At 30.2% G+C, this 19705-nt stretch overlaps 1 protein-coding gene across 5 annotated transcripts in view; it reads left to right on the forward strand.

Annotated features, from left to right (window-relative positions):
- The window catches only part of LOC120770924, a 162642-nt gene that overhangs the window by 112473 nt on the left and 30464 nt on the right, over nt 1-19705 (forward strand). For all 5 annotated transcript variants that reach the window (XM_040098623.1, XM_040098626.1, XM_040098627.1 and 2 more), the window contains exons 6-7: nt 17079-17205; nt 17956-18203. In XM_040098623.1, coding sequence (XP_039954557.1) covers nt 17079-17205; nt 17956-18203 — 375 coding nt within the window. The remainder of the gene's footprint in view (nt 1-17078; nt 17206-17955; nt 18204-19705) is intronic.

The raw sequence follows: 19705 nt of genomic DNA on the forward strand, positions 1-19705 counted from the left end.
ACAGCTACAAGAGTGCTGAATGAAAAAAGAACGAGAAGCAAATAGTCTTTAAAGGAAAATTTTTCCGAGCTTAACCTGTTAATTTAGTACTAAAAGTATTAAAACAATAAAATTGCTTGCTAATTGTGGATTTTATTTGATATATGTAAACATTTAGGTGTCTGGAGCATTAAAAGAGCAAACGACTCTAAAGTACCAAAAGTATTTTTGGATCTAGTATAAGTAGAAACCAAACTTCTCCTAATAAGAGTTTTCAACATATGTGCTAAACATTTTTTGATAATATCAGTAAGCTTTGCTAAATTGGTACTTAAAATATTTCCGGAGTTGGAAGTAGTGCAAAATTTTCTAAACACACACTTTTTTATTAACTGTTATTATAGTTGCCATAATAGTTATTGCAGCTAACTATAAATTCACGTAAACAGACAAATTTTGAATTATTTTCAGTAAGCAGTACTAAATTAGTACTAAATATGTTTAGTTGAGCTTTAACTATTAGTTGATATGCTTCGTAAAACTAAAGTATTCAAAAATATGACCAGCAAAATATGCTTTCGACGTTAAAATTATTGTACTAAAAGTGTTCTAAAAATTTTTACAAAAAAAAATAATGTAGAGACTTGTTTTACTTACAGTGCTGTCTTTCAAAATAAATGACATTTAAATCGTAAACATGCTTGTACCAAAAGTGTACTAAAAATTTAAAGTCATGATTTTCGTCAAATAACTTATTACTTCAATAATATTTATATAGGTATTACTTATACTTTATGAAACATAGTATATTTATGAGTTAAGCACTAAATCGTTTGTACTAAAAATGCATTTGTATATTACTCATAGCATATGTATTAACGAATTGCGCAAAACATTTCCACTAAAAAGTAGTAAGTTATGAAAGATATGAAATATAGAAACGTATTTCAATTTTAGTGTACTGTTTTTATTCTATTTAAAAACCTTACATTTAGTATATCTAATTTTAAATTTCATTTTAGCACCGAAAGTTAAGTTAAATTCGATTATAAAATTTTTTTTAAATTGTTTCTTTAAAATTTAACGACATATAATTTTTAGTAAGAAAATAAAAGGTTTGTGCATCAACACTACTAATAATGGGTTGTCAAAAAAGTCTTGCGGTATTTTTATTGATTTTTTTTTTATTGAAATTGAAATGAATTTTTGATGACTCATGCCCAGCTATTGACCGATGCTACGGCTGCTACTATGCCGGTCTCTTTCGACCAATTCAGCGATTTTATCGCAATTTTCGACGACAGGCCTTGAAACCATCGTTGTGCGGTGGAAATGGAAACTGTATCGGGTCCATAAACTGCACAAATTTTATTGGCGGCTTGAGATGCATTTTTGCCTTTATCGTAGTAGTACTGTAAAATATGCCGTATTTTCTCTTTATTTTGCTCCATGTTTGCGACGCTATAAAACACGAACGACTTAAAAGAAACGACAATCAATCAAACACGTGTTAGCGCGTGAAATGAGCTTTCCAAAAAGGTATAGCATGACCCGATGCGACGAATAAAACCAGAACTACGCGCTTTCAGCGCCAACTAGCGAAAATACCGCAAGACTTTTTTGACAAACATATTTAAGTTAACTGGCAAAATAATCCTAATTTCGTGTAGTACGAAAAATGTACTAAAAATTTAAAATAATAACATAACAGCTTTGGTTTATTTAGGTTAAGAAACCAACGTATAAGTTTTTGATGTATTAAAAGTGTACTAAAAATGTACTAAATTGACCGACATTACAATTTTTAGTCAGAATTAAAAAATTATTATTATTATTTGGCAAAATGGTCCTAATTTCGATAAGTACTAAAAACTTAAAATGGACAGAAAGAACTTTAACTAATTTCAGTTAACAAAAAAACGTATATAATAAATTTTGATGCATTAAAAGTGTACTAAAAATGTGCTAATTCTTAAAAATGATAGAACACATAAAAACGCCTTTGCATTTAAATTTTTCTTTCCGGAAAAAATCGAAGGTGAATGAACTTGAGGCTCGGAGAGAATACTTTCATAATCTTACAGTCTTTGTCATTTAAATTAATAAGCAAATATTATGATGTTCGCCATATCGCTGTAGGCTGAAGCAATTTTTACACACATATTTTCATGCAAAGTTGTCAAAGTAGTGACATATAAATTAAACAACGTACAACAATATTGAGGCTTAATAGCAAATAGGCACTGACTGCATGTGGCTTGCGCTACAAAACAAAAAGCTACACGTAGATATTGAGATTTAGCTGCAAAAAAAATATTTCTAAATGACAAGTGAGCTGTCATATTATAAAGACCATGCATTGTGTACATATATTCTTGTCTAATGCAAATTTTCCCGCCAGCAAAACATTAATTTTGTCAAACCCGCCAAACAACATGCATTAAAAAATAAAACATGTCAAACACATTATTTTAATCTCAGAACGTGTTAGACATTCTGACGTGAGCGCGAAGAATATTTAAAAAAATATGAAAAAGAAATTTAGCTGTGCTACACCTAGGGTCTTCTCGTATATTCTTCAGTCACAGCTATCTGCAATTTGCTCATTATCCACTCTGTCGACTACTGCTAGCTTAATGGCAATTTGTTATGATTGTCACGTTAATCTGCCGCAAGCGAAGAATGTATTTATTTGCAAAACATTGGCAGGCACACGTGACCAGAGCACACTAGGAAGATACAATGAAAGAAAACCATTAATAAAAGAAGAAAAATTATTGGAAAAAGAGAAAAAAATATTTAAAAAAAAATGTAAAAAAAGCTACTTCAAATGTATTTGCATTTGTTTTTTTGACTCGTAGCAACATTTATGACTATATATACATATGTACATATGTGTACTGCAACATGTTGACGCAACCTTTTGACAAAAGCAAATAATTGAGATGCCATAGATATTAATGGAAAACTTGAAAATAACATATTCACACACTTTTTTAATATCTTTAAGCCATAAGTATGTTTATAGCAACATGTTGCCGCAACATATTAGCAAAACGCAAACGTTTAAGATGCTACCAGCCACGCAAACTTTAGCACATAATTCACTGTCACCTGCCGTAAAAGCAGCTGGATTTGCTTTGTTTTTTACCACAAGCATAGAAATAGCAGCAACAACTCAGAGGAACAGCTTACCAACTTAGCAATGTTGAATGTCAAACACGTTCAATTGCTTTTGCGACACACACGCAATTAGCTTGGCATTGCTGTCGGCGTTGCTTTCGCGCTTTTACAGACATTTCTCTCTTGGCCACCACACCCACTTTGCGTCGCAAATAGCTTTTTAAACGCGCAACGCACGTATGAACAGGCCAAATACACCAATTTGTTGTTGTTGCAAATAACTACACTCAAATGGTCGTTTAAAGACGCACATGCTGGTTGTTGCTGTTGTTGAAGAGGAATGTGTTGCATAAAAAATTTGGTCCTCAATTGGAGCTGTGTGTAATTACGGGGGGAGGCCAACAAAATAGTCAACTTTTTGCACCCGCTGTTTGTAGCTGGTAATGCCGGCCACTCGCGTTTATGTCACATGTCTGCTAATGTGCGAGTTGTGCGTACGTTGAACTCGAAAGCGCAACTCAATGCCACTAATTTTACTATTTTTTTGTGGTTTCGGAAATGCCCACAACACTACAGCAGTCGGCTTTGTTGTATTTGCTTGCTTTTGTTTTGGCTTTATTTTTATTGTTTCTACAATTTTTTTGCAACAATTGCATGTATGTTATTAAAATAATAAACATTTAGTTGTGTGAACTTACATAATATTTTCTTTGTGCCTTTGCGTATTCACACCTTTAAGCGCAGCACACATCAAAGAGTTGCAAGCTTGCCGTTTAAGTCTTATGTAGAAATGTGCGATTTCAAGTGCAATGATGGCATAATAAATGGAAAGATTAAATTTTCCTCACATATATATTGTTTGAAAATGTTATCTCTGCAAATTTTACTTTAAAAGTACAAATTTGGTAGTGTACTAAATTTTTCTTTCAGCTAAAAATCCATATTTAATCTAATATCAACTTTATTTATTTATTTTAATTGGGATTGTTGTACACTAAAGAGTACTAAAAGTGTACTAAAATGTAGAACTCTTATAGGCATATCCATTTTTCCACTAAAAAGAATCAATTTTAACATGGTTTTTTCCTTTCGTTATCAATTGTTAGCAAGTTTAATGAAATTCTACGATCTAAAGGTGTACTAAAAATAATTGTATACTTATAAAATTACATTTTCATTTCCAACAGCAATATTCACTTCTTTTCATTGAGATTTTCGATTTTTTGAGAGTACTAAAAATGTACTAAAATTCATGGCTATGTTAAACGTCATTACTTCTGATTACCATATTATTGTTGGACTTCTTCGTAATATATAAGTAAAAAAATCAGCAAGTTTTTCAATGATCTTGGTGGTGGTGGAATTTTTTTTGATTTCATGTATGCGGTACTAAAATGTATTATCCAGAAGATTATTTTAATTTATAATTAATTTAATATATAATTAATTTTAATATATAGTTTACAGATTATTAATAAATTAAGCTTGTATTCAATTGTACATCAAGTGTATTAAATTAAGATATCTCAATAGAGTTTTCAATTTTATTACCTTTTAAATAAACATGTTGCTGAAAATATTCCTTAAAGTTAATATAGACCTTCTAGAGACTGAAACTGTCATATACAGATATATAAAGTCTAGTTAAATCATGTTTTTAATGTCCAAACATTCAACTCTATAAGAACATGTACTTTTATTAAATACTCTTAACTTTGAACGCTCAAAACAACCAGCTTTCCAGCAACAAAACAAGCCATATCACTATTTTTAATATTTTCCGTCAAATTTCTATTAAAGGTTTTCTAGACTTTGATTGCCTTCTTTATTTCCTGACGTTTGCGCTGACTCATCCATAGATGTATTGTACCGAAGATTTATGTTTCGATGCCTTTCGAAAATTTGGCTACCACTTTATCTCACAAGCTTTGTATGTACTTAAATGCAAACGGCATTACATAACATATACATATTTATATACTGTTCCGTATATGTATATGTATATATATAGTTAAGTTATGCTGCGGTGTATTGCTTAGTGCTACAAGCAAGCAAATAGAGTGTGAATTTGAGATAAATAAAGTGCGTGTGAACCAGAAGCTATAAATTGTTTGATTGTTATCCGCATGTGACTTGAAATCTTGTAGGTCAGACACTTTTATGTGCTGCATCAGCGTTTTGGAGGCAAACAATTTAAGGTTGAGATATGCGGAAACAGATTTGACCAGCAGAGCGTTTGAAGAACTTCATCATTTTTTAACTTTTTCTCCCAATACTTTACACTCTCAATGATAGCAAAATATATAAAAGCACAAAAAAATATACCAACAGCTCAAAGCGAGCTTGAAGTCAATTAAATTGCATTAACATCATTTATAATCAAATAATCAATAATTTAAAAAGTACTAAAAGTGTGCTAAAAGTGTACTAAATGTTTCCAAATGAACTAAAAATGTACTAAAAATTAAAAATAAGAAAATATGTATGTACTCGTATTATACAGAAAAGGCATCAGATGGAATTCAAAATATTGTTATATTGGAAGAAGGCGTGGTTGTGAACCGATTTCACTTATATTTTGTACATGTCATCAAGGTGTTAATAAAATATTATATACCGAATTTCATTGAAAACGGTCGAGTAGTTCCTGAGATATGGTTTTTGGTCCATAAGTGGGCGAGGCCACGCCCATTTGCAATTTTTAAAAAACGCCTGGGTGCAGCTTGCTTCTGCAATTTCTTCCGTAAAATTTAGTGTTTCTGACGTTTTTTGTTAGTCCGTTAACGCACTTTTAGTGATTTTCAACATAACCTTTGTATGGGAGGTGGGCGTGGTTAATATTCGATTTCTTCCATTTTTGAACTGTATATGGAAATGCCTGAAGAAAACGACTCTGTAGAGTTTGGTTGACATAGCTATAGTAGTTTCCGAGATATGTACAAAAAACTTAGTAGGGGGCGGGGCCACGCCCACTTTTCCAAAAAAATTACGTTCAAATATGCTCCTCCCTAATGCGATCCTTTGTGCCAAATTTTACTTTAATATCTTTATTTATGGCTTAGTTATGACACTTTATAGGTTTTCGGTTTCCGCCATTTTGTGGGCGTGGCAGTTGGCCGATTTTGCCCATCTTCGAATTTAACCTTCTTATGGAGCCAAGAAATACGTGTACCAAATTTCATCAAGATATCTCAATTTTTACTCAAGTTACAGCTTGCACGGACGGACGGACAGACGGACGGACGGACAGACAGACATCCGGATTTCAACTCTACTCGTCACCCTGATCACTTTGGTATATATAACCCTATATCTGACTCTTTTAGTTTTAGGACTTACAAACAACCGTTATGTGAACAAAACTATAATACTCTCCTTAGCAACTTTGTTGCGAGAGTATAATAAAATATTAGGCGAAAATTTCAAAGTTAATAAAATGATGTCATTAGGATTGAGAAGGCCCAAAATAGAAACTACAGCTTAAAATACACAAAAATCAAGTGTAACAAAAATTTACTAATTTTTTTAAAGTTTCCATGTTTGCAAATCCTTCCTTTCAAATTAGTATAAAAAAAAATTAAAATTGAAAAATAATTGGCTTTGTAAAAAATTAATACATTTTTTGTAGCATTGATTGAGCATCAGCTCTTTTAAATTGGCACACCTTAATCCGTATGTATATAGAGAAATACTTAAATGCATGTAAAAATTAAGAAAAATAAATTTGTATTAAATGCTTTGCATTTTTGTGCTGTAAAACTCAAATATTTATATAATTTGCAAGCACTAAAAGGCTTTAAAAATTTTTATTCACTGAATTATCAAATTCTTGTACTTTTAATACACATGTGACCTGGTCTACGAAAAGGGGGCTTAGGTGTCAAAAAAAAGGAGAACAATTAATGAGACAACGAGAAACTGACGATTATTTTTAACAGCTTTTCCCAGAAAACTAGTTTTCGCACGTTTGCCCCCTTTTCGTAGACCAGGTCACATATGTTATTTAAGTAAAATTTTATATTAAGTAAAAAATTTAATTAAATCGATATTTTCGAGTTGATTCCATATAAAATTAGTCCCTTCCATCGCTCTTTTAAACCCAGATTCTAGTCCTTAAAAAATATTTCCAATAAAACGCCCCAGCACCACTTAACCGTACAACCGTTGGAGGTCGCCAGAATCACCTCTCAATTAAATGTAAATTAATCACGTCAATTAGCCAATTATGCGTTAGTCGTGCATATGTAATGCGTGATTTGGCAGCCTACTACCACCAACGGCCGACAAAACTTTTCGTTTGCTTATCTGGCGCATTGTAAATGCATATTTGTACAAGGATAACTGCGCTATCATGCATTGACTTTGACAGTTGGCCGACAGAGTACAAGCCAAAAATTCTGTTAAAAAAAAATTTATTACACCAACAATAACAAGCCACTCACATTGAACTTGTTGCCGCTAAGAATTTTCGATTCCACAAAAAAAAATATTAAATATGTATAACACAGAACAGAAATATTAACATTGGCCCCACAGACCGAAAAACACATTCTATTTGAAATTAATTATTTTCTATAAAGATAAAAACAGCTTACAATACGCACACGCTTTGTAGCATTGGCCACGCACTTCAATACAAATGCATTATAATGCCAAGAACTTGTTCTAGGCCAACCTAGGCAAGGCAAGCGTTGCTTAGAACAAGCAACTAAGTCTAGAATTTGTTTACGGCATAGTATTTAAATGACTTAGTAGTACACAAAATACAAACATTTTGCCACAGCCTCTTAGCAGTCACGGTTTCTCAGGCCGCCTAAGAACTTTACAAGTCTTAAACTATTAAGAACACCAAGTGGCTTAAGACGCCAGCCAAAATTCTTAAGCGCACTGAAAACCAACGCAGTTTTCAATGTTAAAGCCAAGCCAAAACACTTTTTTTTGTTAATTTTTCATATCAATATAGTATAAGGCTAAGCAGCCTCCCCACTGCGTATACGTAACATTTGTACCAACTTGTTCTAAGTCGCTCAAATTTTTAATTGATTTTTATTTATTTTGTTTTCATTCTCAACTCATGCGGTATTAGAAGTAAGTCTATTTATTTAGTGCTGCTTAATCTAGCGATTTCATGGCCGGTTTCAATGGTCAAAGTCAGCACGTTGGCGGCCTAAAAATTTAATTCTATCAAAAAGTCGTGGAAAAAATAAAAATAAAATTATAACATGTTTTTGTGTCGATTCTTAGCCACAAATCGCTGCAATAAGTGCTTTTGACCTTGTAAAGAGTCTTAAGCATATGCTAACTTTTAGAAGTGTTGAAAATATGTTGACTGCTATAAAAATTTAAAAGTTTAATGCGATTATTTTTCTAATTTAATTTTAAATAACCATAAATTAATTTTACATCACTTTAAATTTTTCAAATTTAATATGAAATTAAAATGTGTACAATTTTAATTATTTTTAAATTAAAAACTATTTTTTTTTTTAATGTTAATGTTGATATTTTTTATTAATTTTCTTAATTAAATTTATTTTTTATATTTTATTTAAAAAAAATTTTAAATTTTGTTATTTTTATTTTTTATTCTTTAAATTTTTTAATAGCTTTGCAATTTATTTCTTGAATATTTTAAGTTTTATAGTATGTTTTAACGAAAACCTCCTTTTATTAGCCAACTGAAATAAATACAATAAAAAACTCATAAAATTGAAAAAAAGAAAAACATTTTAAAAATTTACAATAACATGGCAACCTTGACCAAGTACCTCTGTAGTTCAGTGGAAGACATGTGTCGACGTGTTAGCCAAATTTTTGCGGCACTGCCTACATCTCACATGCATACATAAGTACAACTCGATAAACATCAAGATAAGCAACGGCTGTAGCCGCCCATCGCTTTGTATGAGCACGTCTTTGCAACTCCTCGCAAACTTGCTCATCTATCAATGTGTTGCGTTGCTAATCGTTGATCGATAGTTAAACTCAATTTTATTGCACGCTTTTATTGAACTTGTTATATTTTTTTATTTTTTTGTTTCAAAATTTTTTATTATTGACTGAGATTGATAGCCGCATTACAAATCAGCCGTTTTCGATTTTTATTATTTTTATTTCTAAAATCTTTACAGTATCCACCTTTTTGTTTAACCGCTATTTTGACCTCTTCTTTTATTCATGCTAATATTGCGCACATTTCTTAAATATCCAGCGCAGTGGCTATGATAGATTTTTTGGTGCCAAATTGGAATTTTGATTAATTTTATATTTCTTTTGGCACGCATTAGCAGTGACTGTAATTAGCGGATTTGCATAATTTGAATTTATGGTTGCCAATAGTTAGTGTTGGTGTTTTTGTTTTATAAAGTAGTCTAAAATTGGCATGTCCACATGAATAATGGTTTCTGCATTTTAAATTGGCTTATCACACAACTTTTTTTTTGTACAATTTGCTTCAGTTTTCATATTCCTGCAAGGCCACTTAAAAATATTTCACTATCCCAAAAATATCAGAAGTGATGAGAAGACTAATGTACCACATATACAATTGCTTAAGTGCTTTCACAAAGTCCACATTCGATGTTATGATGCAAAGAAGCGAATTCTTTACCGTCCCAAAATATTTATACTTGCTTTAGTTATAAATGAGGCCGCTTTAAAACATCAGAACAATTGTGTATTGATTAGTACTACGTAATATTTTGAAATTGACATAGAAAAAAATGTGTCCCAAAAAAGTTTGTTCCAAAATATGTTTAGCCTCGAAATAATTACTGATGTCAAAAACTTCACAGTGCCTATATTTTAACCGCTTTTTTAAAGAAAAATTCTGGAAACCGCTTAAAGTATACAGAAGCCCATTATTTATGTTTATAAATATGCTTAGAAATGTGTCCCAATTTATGAGAAAAATATTTGTTGCCCTAGAAATGTTTTTTTTTTATTTCAGAGCAGTTATTAGTGTTATAATATTCTATCTTATCACACTATCTAATGCATTAAAGAACATTTACGTTAATTACTAAAAATGAGCATGCACTGTCCCAAAATAAACCTAATATCCACGATATGTAATTTTTCATTGAAAAATGTATTAAATAGTTTGGCTTGAGAAAATATTAAATATTAATTTTTTATGAAATCTTTCTAAAGCCTATGCACAAAACTTAAAAATTGAAATAAATAGCATTTTTTACATGATTATAAACACGATTTAATTATGTGCTTGATAAACTAAGTTGTAAAGCCTCCTTTTCATACCAAAATGTTTAAAGTGTCCCAAAAATTGTTTAGACTACTTTTTTGAAATAAAAACCTACTAATAATATGTGGCAAAATGTCTAATATCTTTTTCTTTATTGGCGTAGACACCGCTTACGCGATTATAGCCGAATTAACAACAGCGCGTCAGTCGTTTCTTCTTTTCGCTACGTGGCGCCAATAGGATATTTAAAGCGAAGCCAGGTCCTTCTCCAACTGTTCCTTCAAACGGAGTGGAGCTCTTCCTCTTCCTCTGCTTCCCCCGGCGGGTACTGCCAGCGTAGCCGCTGTCTTTTAATTCGCTGAACTATGTCAATGTCGTCAAATATCTCATACAGCTCATCGTTCCATCGAATGCGATGTTCGCCGTGGCCACGTGCAAAGGACCATAAGTCTTTCGCAGAACTTTTTTCTCGAAAGCTCGCAACGTCGACTCATCAGTTGTTGTCATCGTCCATGCCTCTGCAAATATCTAATGTATTCAATAAAAAAACCTCTCTCTCTAAACTCTGCCCAAAATATTAAATATTTTTGATTTCATAAATAAATAAATAATAGTTTATTTTTACCAAATTTTGTAACGAATTTCAAATAAAAATATTTAGATTCCTTTATAAAGTCGCCTTACTGAATGTCCCAAAATCTTTCGCTGCCCTAAACTATATTTTCATTACAAATCCTTTTGATCCATTAATTTAGGAACACATATTAAACAGATAAATTTTCTGTGCCAAATTATTATTTTTTCCCAAAAAATTGTATACACTAAAAACAATTTTGTAAATCACACAAGAGTCATAAATAGTTCAGCCAGTAGTGTGAAGTGAACTCATGCCAATAAACCCCACCGCAACCGCACACCACGGCATTGTGAATTTAAATAAAATCAAAGCAGGTCTCTGAAATACTTCATTTTGTCTTTCCGCTTGACATTGAGCTGTACAATTAAGTCAAAATGCAGTGCAGCTAGCTATGCGAACTCGTAAACAAGTCACAAACAGAAAAATTTATATGTGAAGTAATTAATTAAAAAACTCATTAATTAATTCATTAGCTGACTCAAGTATTTTACACTTTATTATGGAAATTTGTATGGCTTTAATGAAATTATTGTAATTTTTTTCTTTAGACTCGTAAAATGTTACAGTTGCATTTATTTATTGAAGCTGAACTATTGCGGAGTTCAACGTCATATGAAAAGGCAATACTTAACCTTTTGATTAATGAATTAAGGTCATCGTTGGGAAATAAGAAGAGTTGAATGAATTCATTAATTTTTAAGTGATGATTGCCGATCAATGCGTTTATAATGAGCGCTATAAGAATCTAGGCTTTTAACCTTTAAATTATGGATCTGAGTCAAACTTGTTGCTTAAGTCTTTGGATTTGGTTGAAATTCGTATTTAGCTCAATGACTAGTGTGGATGTACTTTAAGTTGTGTTTTAATTGCGAACGAGTTCTGCTACAAATATTTCTAAATATATTGCAAGCAAAATTAAAACTGACGGTAAAAATTTTTTTTTTCAAATTTTTTAAAATATTTCATTTTTTCAAAATATTTTTTTTCTCAAAATCTATATTTTTTAAATTTTTGAATTTTTTTTCAAAATTATTATTTTTTTAACTTTTCTTTATAAAGTGGTATATATCATTTCAAATATGTGTTTCCCAAAAGGACTTTTATGTAACTCTGTTTAAATACATTACTCAACATTTTTTATTTTCAATACACACTGATTAAAAAAAATTTAAGAAATATATATTTAAAAATTATTGTGTTTATTATATAATATGTTTGTATTATAATTTAGAGAAGTGCCTCAATACATACATATTTTAGTTACAAAATCATTTTCTTTCAATATTTATATAATTTTATTTCAGACTCTACACCCAAATACACTTTTAGAAACTTTTTTGTATTCGATTTTTTTTGTCCCAAAATTTTTATTTGTTGTATCCTATTAATTACAATTTTTTAACAGAAAAACTATCACTTAAATATCAATTTCTTTACAAACTTTTTGCATTTTCTTTAACTTCGCATATCGTCAAATAGTTCCAGGCATATTTTCTTGTTCGAATTCTAGTATTAAAACAAATCGCACATTTAGATATAAATAAGTAAAATGGTTTGTCCCAATTTTTTTTTACTATTAAACACTTTTATTTTACAATAATTTGATATACATATTACTTAAAATATTATTTTATTATCAAATTTTGAGTGTCCCAAAATTTAAATTTTTGTCCCAAAACTCATGTATATATATGCAAAAATTTTTATAATTTGTATTGTTGAATTAAATTCTCTTATTTTACAATAATTAGATATATTATTTAGATTATTATTTTAGTATCAATTTTTGAGTCTCCCAAAATTTATACTTTTGTCCCAAAAAGAATAAATGCAAAAGTTTTTATTTATTATTGAATTCATTCATTCTGTGCACTGCTTAGTAAAGTTATATATATAAACATTTTTCCAAGTATTTTTCTAATTTTTTTTAATTGAAAATTTAAATGTTTTCCTCAAGCTTCGTAAAGAGTAACTAACTTAAAAAAAAAAACAGTTTGCAATAACGTCAACGCTTTATATTTTTTCAACAAATATACCAACTGGCTGGAAAATCCAATTATAAACTGTATTAACGCCTTTCAATTCGTACTAAAAAGTAAAAATAATCCTTAAATTGGATTTTCTTACAGATCGAAGAACGCCCCCGGGAATTCGTAAAAAAAAGTTTAATAACAAAACTTTACTTAAATCCTATCACTAGCCATGTTCCAATTTGTATTGAGTATTTAAAATGTCAAATTGTAATTATAAGCCTTAAGCCACCACTAAATTAATTTGCTTGGGCAGCAAGTGACAGCTGTATGATGTTTGTATGTACATATATCGATACAAAAACATTGCAAAAAAAATAAAAAAATGTTTTTTCTTTGAAATAGTGTCAAATTTGAGAATTTTCAGAAAATTAAAAAAAACTTTTGATATTATATTTTATTATTATCACTATTACTATTTTTACTCAAATTTCGATATACAAGCGCCTTAATACCACATTTTTTTGCCAACCCCTTTAACCAATACAAACAAAATGTTTATTTTATTCATGTCAACTAGTCTAGTCTCACTGCTTGTGCGTTAGTTTTTCAGCCTGAACTTACTTGAAAATTTTTTTCACAAATTTTTGTTTACTTTTTTGTTTATTTTAATTTGACTTAAGAAATGCATTCATTTGGGTTTTAAATTTTCTGGTTTCTTATTTTATATCTTTTTTTTTCTTTTTTTCAATATTTGGTGTTTACTTTTTAATTTCATTTTTTGTTTTGTATTTTACGTAACTATTTGTCTGTCTGCCGCCTGCATGGCCTGCAAGCGCTTAGACAAATAGACCACCGCCACCACCTCCAACTATCTTTCGCGAGCGAAAAATTGTGTGACACCAAAGCCAATAAATTATTATGCGACACTGGATTTCCATTACATTTTCTGCAGTTTTCTTTATTTTTGCATTTTTTATACCGAAAATATTTTCCGCATTGCTTGGTGCAAAAGTCTAATTTATTAAATTCACTTTTCGTTTGCTCGCTGGCGACTCAGGGCGTGTCGTTGCAATCAGCGAGCAGTTCTGCGGCACTCAACAATGTTTAGTTAACATTCTTAAAGGCTTTCAGCAGTTGTTGTTGTGTTATTTTAGTTTGAAATCAAGTTGGCTTCAAAGGCAGGCGACAAGCGCTCACTGTGCGGCAACGGCGTGAGCATAAATTCCACTTTAATAAGCCGACACTACAGTGGCTGTCAAAATATGTGTAGCAGTGCAGTTGTTTGATAAAGGGTAAAGGCATTTTTGTGGCAAATTTTTTAATTGCTATTATTTTTTTTAATTTTTGTTATTTTTAATTTGTATTTTTTTTTTTTTGTTTTTTACTAAACACGTATATTTTACACACAAACCCTACTTTTCCTTGTCGTAAGTCTTTTGTCTCCACACTTGCACAGACCATATGTTATTGTTGCAACAAAAAACACCACAATAGGCGTTGTCTCAGGCGTATGTTCACGTCATTGTAATGTATCGTTTCGCAAATACTTTCTGACAGTTGATAATTTGTGCAGTTTTCCAGTTGTTTATTTTTTTCTCTTTTTCGTATGATTTTTTTTTTTGTTTTGCCTTTTAGTGCAAGAAATTTTTTTTGCTGCTTTTATTTACCGTCAATCGATTTTGTTGCCTAAGTTTTTCGTTTGACAGTTGTAAATGTATCAACTTTAAAGTGTAAAATGTGTTAGGAAACTTTTTATAAAATGTAAAGTATTAAAATATTTTAAATATTGAAACAATTTAGTTTAAAATGAAAAGAGATATTTAAAAAAAATTAGAAATTTTTATGAAAATAAATAGAAATTTTTATAAAAATTAGAAATGTTTATAATTTTTTTTCAATAATAAACACTAATTTTAAGAATAATTAAAATTTCTTTAAAAATTAGAGACAAATTTTACATTTTTATTCTAATTAAAAAATCAATTTCATTTTTAGACCTTTAAATTTTTTAAAATGCTGCAACATGTTTTTAATTTTTTTAAATTAAATTTGTTATTGCAACATTAAAGTCAGCAAAAATTTATTCATTTTTGATATAGTTTCACAATTTTAGAATTAAAATTCTTTTAGCTTGAGCAAATTTTTCTTTTCATTTTGAGACAAGTCAAGTTCAAGTTGAAGAACACGCAAGAAAAGAATGCAAAAAAGATGAAAAAAACATTTTTTGTTAAATTTAGTAGTTGTAAGAAACAATAAAAACTTCGACGCCAAGTAAGACATAAAAGTCGCCATAAAAATCAAAAGTAATGCCAAAAAGTGCTGAAAGCAACGGAAAAAATTTACAATAATTGTAAAAATTCCAAAAAATGTCTACAGAACGCTTAACCATCTGCCTATTTTGCCCAGCAATTTAAATAAGGTCCCAGACAATATTTATTTGCGCATTGTGATTCGCTATAAAAAATGACAAAATGCCAATTAAACGAAAATGTAGAAGTGCATGTTCATGCTACCATAAAAGCGCATGAACGTATGCATGTGTGTGTGTGTGTGTGTGAATGCGGAAGGTGGCAGCAAATTTAAAGTTCATTTGCCTTCTCCTGTTGTTGGGTGCGATGTAGCGGCGCCACGACGATGACTAACTGAGTTTGCGGTTGAAGGAATTGTGATCAATAAAAATTATGTGACAACTGAGTTTTTTTATGAATTGAGAATATAAGAAATGACTGTTTGTAAGAAAATGTTTACCTTAATATAGCGGTAAAAAAAATTTGAGAATTAATTTTTACTTCAATGCATTATTTCGTCTTCTAAAAACAAATTATGAAAATTATTAAATTATAAATAACATTTTTTATTTTTATTATTTTTTTCTTAAATAAATTATATATAAAATAACCTTTTATTTTTATAATTTTTTTCTTAAATATAATATTTTAATTTAGTTTAGTTCATTAATTTATTTGGTCTTCAAAAATATATTATGAAAATTATTAAATTTTAAAAATTTTATTTTTATAATTTTTATCTCAAATAAAATATTTGAGTTTAATTTAGTTCATTAATTTATTTGGTCTCCAAAAATATATTATTAAATATTTTTAAATATATTTTCTTTTCTTTTTATAATTTTTCCGAAAAAATTGTTTTAGTTAAGGGTTTTAATTTTTTTTTAAATAAATGAACAATAAACTCTTCCCAATATATATTTATTTTGCATAAAACTGTTTTAAATTTCCTTAAATGAAAAAAATGAAAATAGCCTTTTTATTATCTACTAGTCAAGAGTTAAAAAAAAATTACTTTAAATAAAAATGTAATAATTATTATATATCTGTCGGTACGTCTCTCACATATCCTCTCAACATCACGTATACGCCCAGGTCTACTCTTATAATGACAACAGCCAATATAATCAGTCAAATTTTATGTATAATACCGAATAGTTAACGGAACTAGTTTCAGATGTTTTCAGCACAACACAATGCACGCGATGCAATCAATTTGGATTTCATTGTTTAAAATTTATTTGTCTTCAAAGGAAATGCCGCACAAATTCAGGGTCAAAAATCCAATACTGACAACTTAATAGTAGTTATCACGCAGAAGAATGAACAAACTGCAATTTAAGACACAATTCATTTTATTAGCATTCTGAAATATATTCGTATTTATGTATATTTATTTATAAACAAACAAAAGTCAAATGCAGCTATGCGTTCTCAAAGCACACAAATTATATATTTCACGGCCAAGTTTAAATTATGTTTGAGATGTCTATTATGTGTATGCATTGTATGTATATTAGACATATGGATTGATGAGTTTCTTGATTGAATAATATCATTATGAGAAAATATACTAAATTGAAATATTTTCTTAAATAGGTGCCTATTTAAATTTAAATAAAACGAAATAAAATTATCAAAAATTCAAAAACTAAAAGTATGACAATTCCTTTAAAAGTGTTAATTCATAAAAATAAATTACTGAAATTATTAAAAAATGAAAAAATAACAATTTTGGTCAAATACATTTTTTTTAATTTTTACCCAAAATTTTTGTCTGAAATATTTATAAAAAATTAAATTATCGTAAAAATTTTCTCTCTTAAAAATGCAACTCACTAAACATTTTAAACCAATTTTTATTTTGCTTGCAGGAGGGCAGCATTGGTCATGAGATGGTGATAAAACCGCTGCCGCACGATCTGAGCCCAAACCCAGATGCCGCACATCACATTGTTTACAAACGTGAGGCCCAGCCGCTAGAGCATTTGAGCGATTTCGGTGAGTAAAGCAAATAGAAAATCATCTAAAGTAACAAAAATAAGAGGAATGAAAGAATAAAGTAGAAATCATATCACCTTTTTCCTTTTACAATACGACTTTTCCAATTTTTTTTAATTCTTTTCTCATTGCTGCCCACGCGATATAACCGCGAGTCACCGATTTCTTACATTACAACCACCGGTTGAGCGCAACCTTCAGTCAGTATGCTGGAGCAAATAAATTGTCTTTTTATGGCTGTCAAAATTAAAGTAAAACGGTAACGAAGAACAAAATCTAAAAAAAAATAAATTTAAATATTTTTTGAGTGCAATTTTTTTATAAGTATGTCTGTTAATGAACTACTAAAATTTTTATGCACATCATAATCACCAATAACTGCGAGCTACGCTACTCCAACAGACTGCAGCGCACTGAAGCGCTCAGCTGAAATGAAATTTTTTGTACTTAAAAATTAATTTTTTAAATTACTTCTTAACTGTTATAGTTCATTAAAAGTTCGACTACCGAAAATGCGGAAATTTTCAAAATATAATTTAGTCATCAAATTTTGGAGCAGTGAACTGAAAGACAATGTGAAACTTTAACGGAACAATCTTACTTAGTGATTGTTATTAATCCAAAATATTAAGTTACGATACGCTTACAAGTTACATAAAAAGAGACGGCACGTGACACTCAATTAACCTTTATGCTATAAATTAATATTTTTTATGATTTTCTAATTAATTTGTTTCACTTCCGTTGCAGCTTTTATGGAACCCGATGATTTGGCTACCAGCGAGAAACTTGAACGATTACAACAACATCGCCAACGTCGCGCAGCGCCAGCCGAAGATGACGACGAAGCAGCGTTAGAGGAAGTGGATGGTGAATTGGAGTCAGCGGAAGCCAGGTTTACACGTAACAGACGTCAATTGCCCTATATTATCTATCCTGAGGTGTTGGTCATCATCGATTATGATGGTTATCGGTTGCATGGTGGCGACAATTTGCAAGTAAGTGTGAAATTAAAAATTCTTAGTATGCATTTTTTTCAAATATAGTACTATATATTGCTGTATACGTTGTAAACTAAATGCGTAAAGCTTTTAAAATCAAATATTCAGGGGTGTTGTGGAATCTAAAACAGAATTGCTTAGCCGTCAGAACTGCAAACCAATTCTGATTTTCATTGATGTCACGGAATCTGTTTCTTCGTCTTTTCGAACATACGCAAAACCAATATTCGAATCAGCAGTTTACTAATGTGATTAAACTTGCAAATGGATACATTTGGAAGCAATCCTATTAAAGTTTTTAATGAGTTCCGATTTAAAGGAAGTTTTTAAGAGATAACATTTATCGAATGAATAAATCCGCGTTTGAGTGTTAAATTGCGTTTATTACGTTTTGTAAATCTTTTTTAAGGGAGAAGCCTGCTTTAGAAGCTTAAAAACATCGATTTTTTTTATGCTTAAATCTCTTTAAAAATTATCTAAGAATATGTCCCCAAAGTTATAGATGGAAATTCGAAGCTGGAAGGGAAGCGTCTACCAGATATATGAGCGCTTGGACAGAAAGCGAAAAGTTTGACGCGAGATTTCTCGGTTTTTCATTTTTACGATTTTTCTTAATTAAGACCTTTCGTGTTTTATTCTTATGTTTTCTTCTATAGAAATAGAGATAAATAAATTCGTAATAAAATAACTTTATTTCTTCTCCTACATTTCAAATCTGTCAGTGACTATTTTCTTGCTTTGTTTCTGATAGCAAAATCAATAAAATTGGTTTCCGTGATACTCAAAACCGATACATATTCTGTTTCGAACACCAAACCAATAATACCTGAATTCATGACACCTACTACTTTTTTTATCAGTGTCAATTCTGATTCCGACAACTATCAGATTCCACAACACCCCTGATTATATTTGTATTTACAAAAATTATTCACACTGTAGGCGCAGAATAAAGCTTTGTGGAGTGCAAACGAAGCATAATTGCAGATACAAATGTGTATCGAGCAACGATAACTTTTAGCGGGTTCATCCTTATGAATATAAGAACACAGCAAGTCACGGCCATCGAAACTCCATACATTGAAGTTACAAGCACCGAACTAATAGCAGGAACAGCGAAAAGCGATACTCCCTTCCTCAGTTGCCGTCCTTAGCTAGCAAAATGTGTCAAAAGTTGAGCCCGTAGAAATCAGCCATCTTTGTTTGTTTTCATTTGAACAATGTTGCCATTGCTCAATACGCATATATAGTTTTGTACACATCTAACTTTTCAATTACAATTTTTTATAATATAAAATATCAAAACTGAAAAGAAACTATTGAAAATAGAAGTAAGTAATCAGAGAAAAACTCTACTCTCTTCCGCTTTGCCGTAGGATGCCGTATAGCACAAACAGTGGAGAACGTAGAAACGTGGCCCGACTAAACTGATGCGACCTATCTTATGGGTGCGCAATGTAAGTGAGCAGTGAAAAACGCTACTCCCTTCTCTCTTTGAC

The sequence above is a fragment of the Bactrocera tryoni genome, chromosome 3 (assembly GCF_016617805.1).
Source record: "Bactrocera tryoni isolate S06 chromosome 3, CSIRO_BtryS06_freeze2, whole genome shotgun sequence".
Classification (NCBI taxonomy): domain Eukaryota; kingdom Metazoa; phylum Arthropoda; class Insecta; order Diptera; family Tephritidae; genus Bactrocera; species Bactrocera tryoni.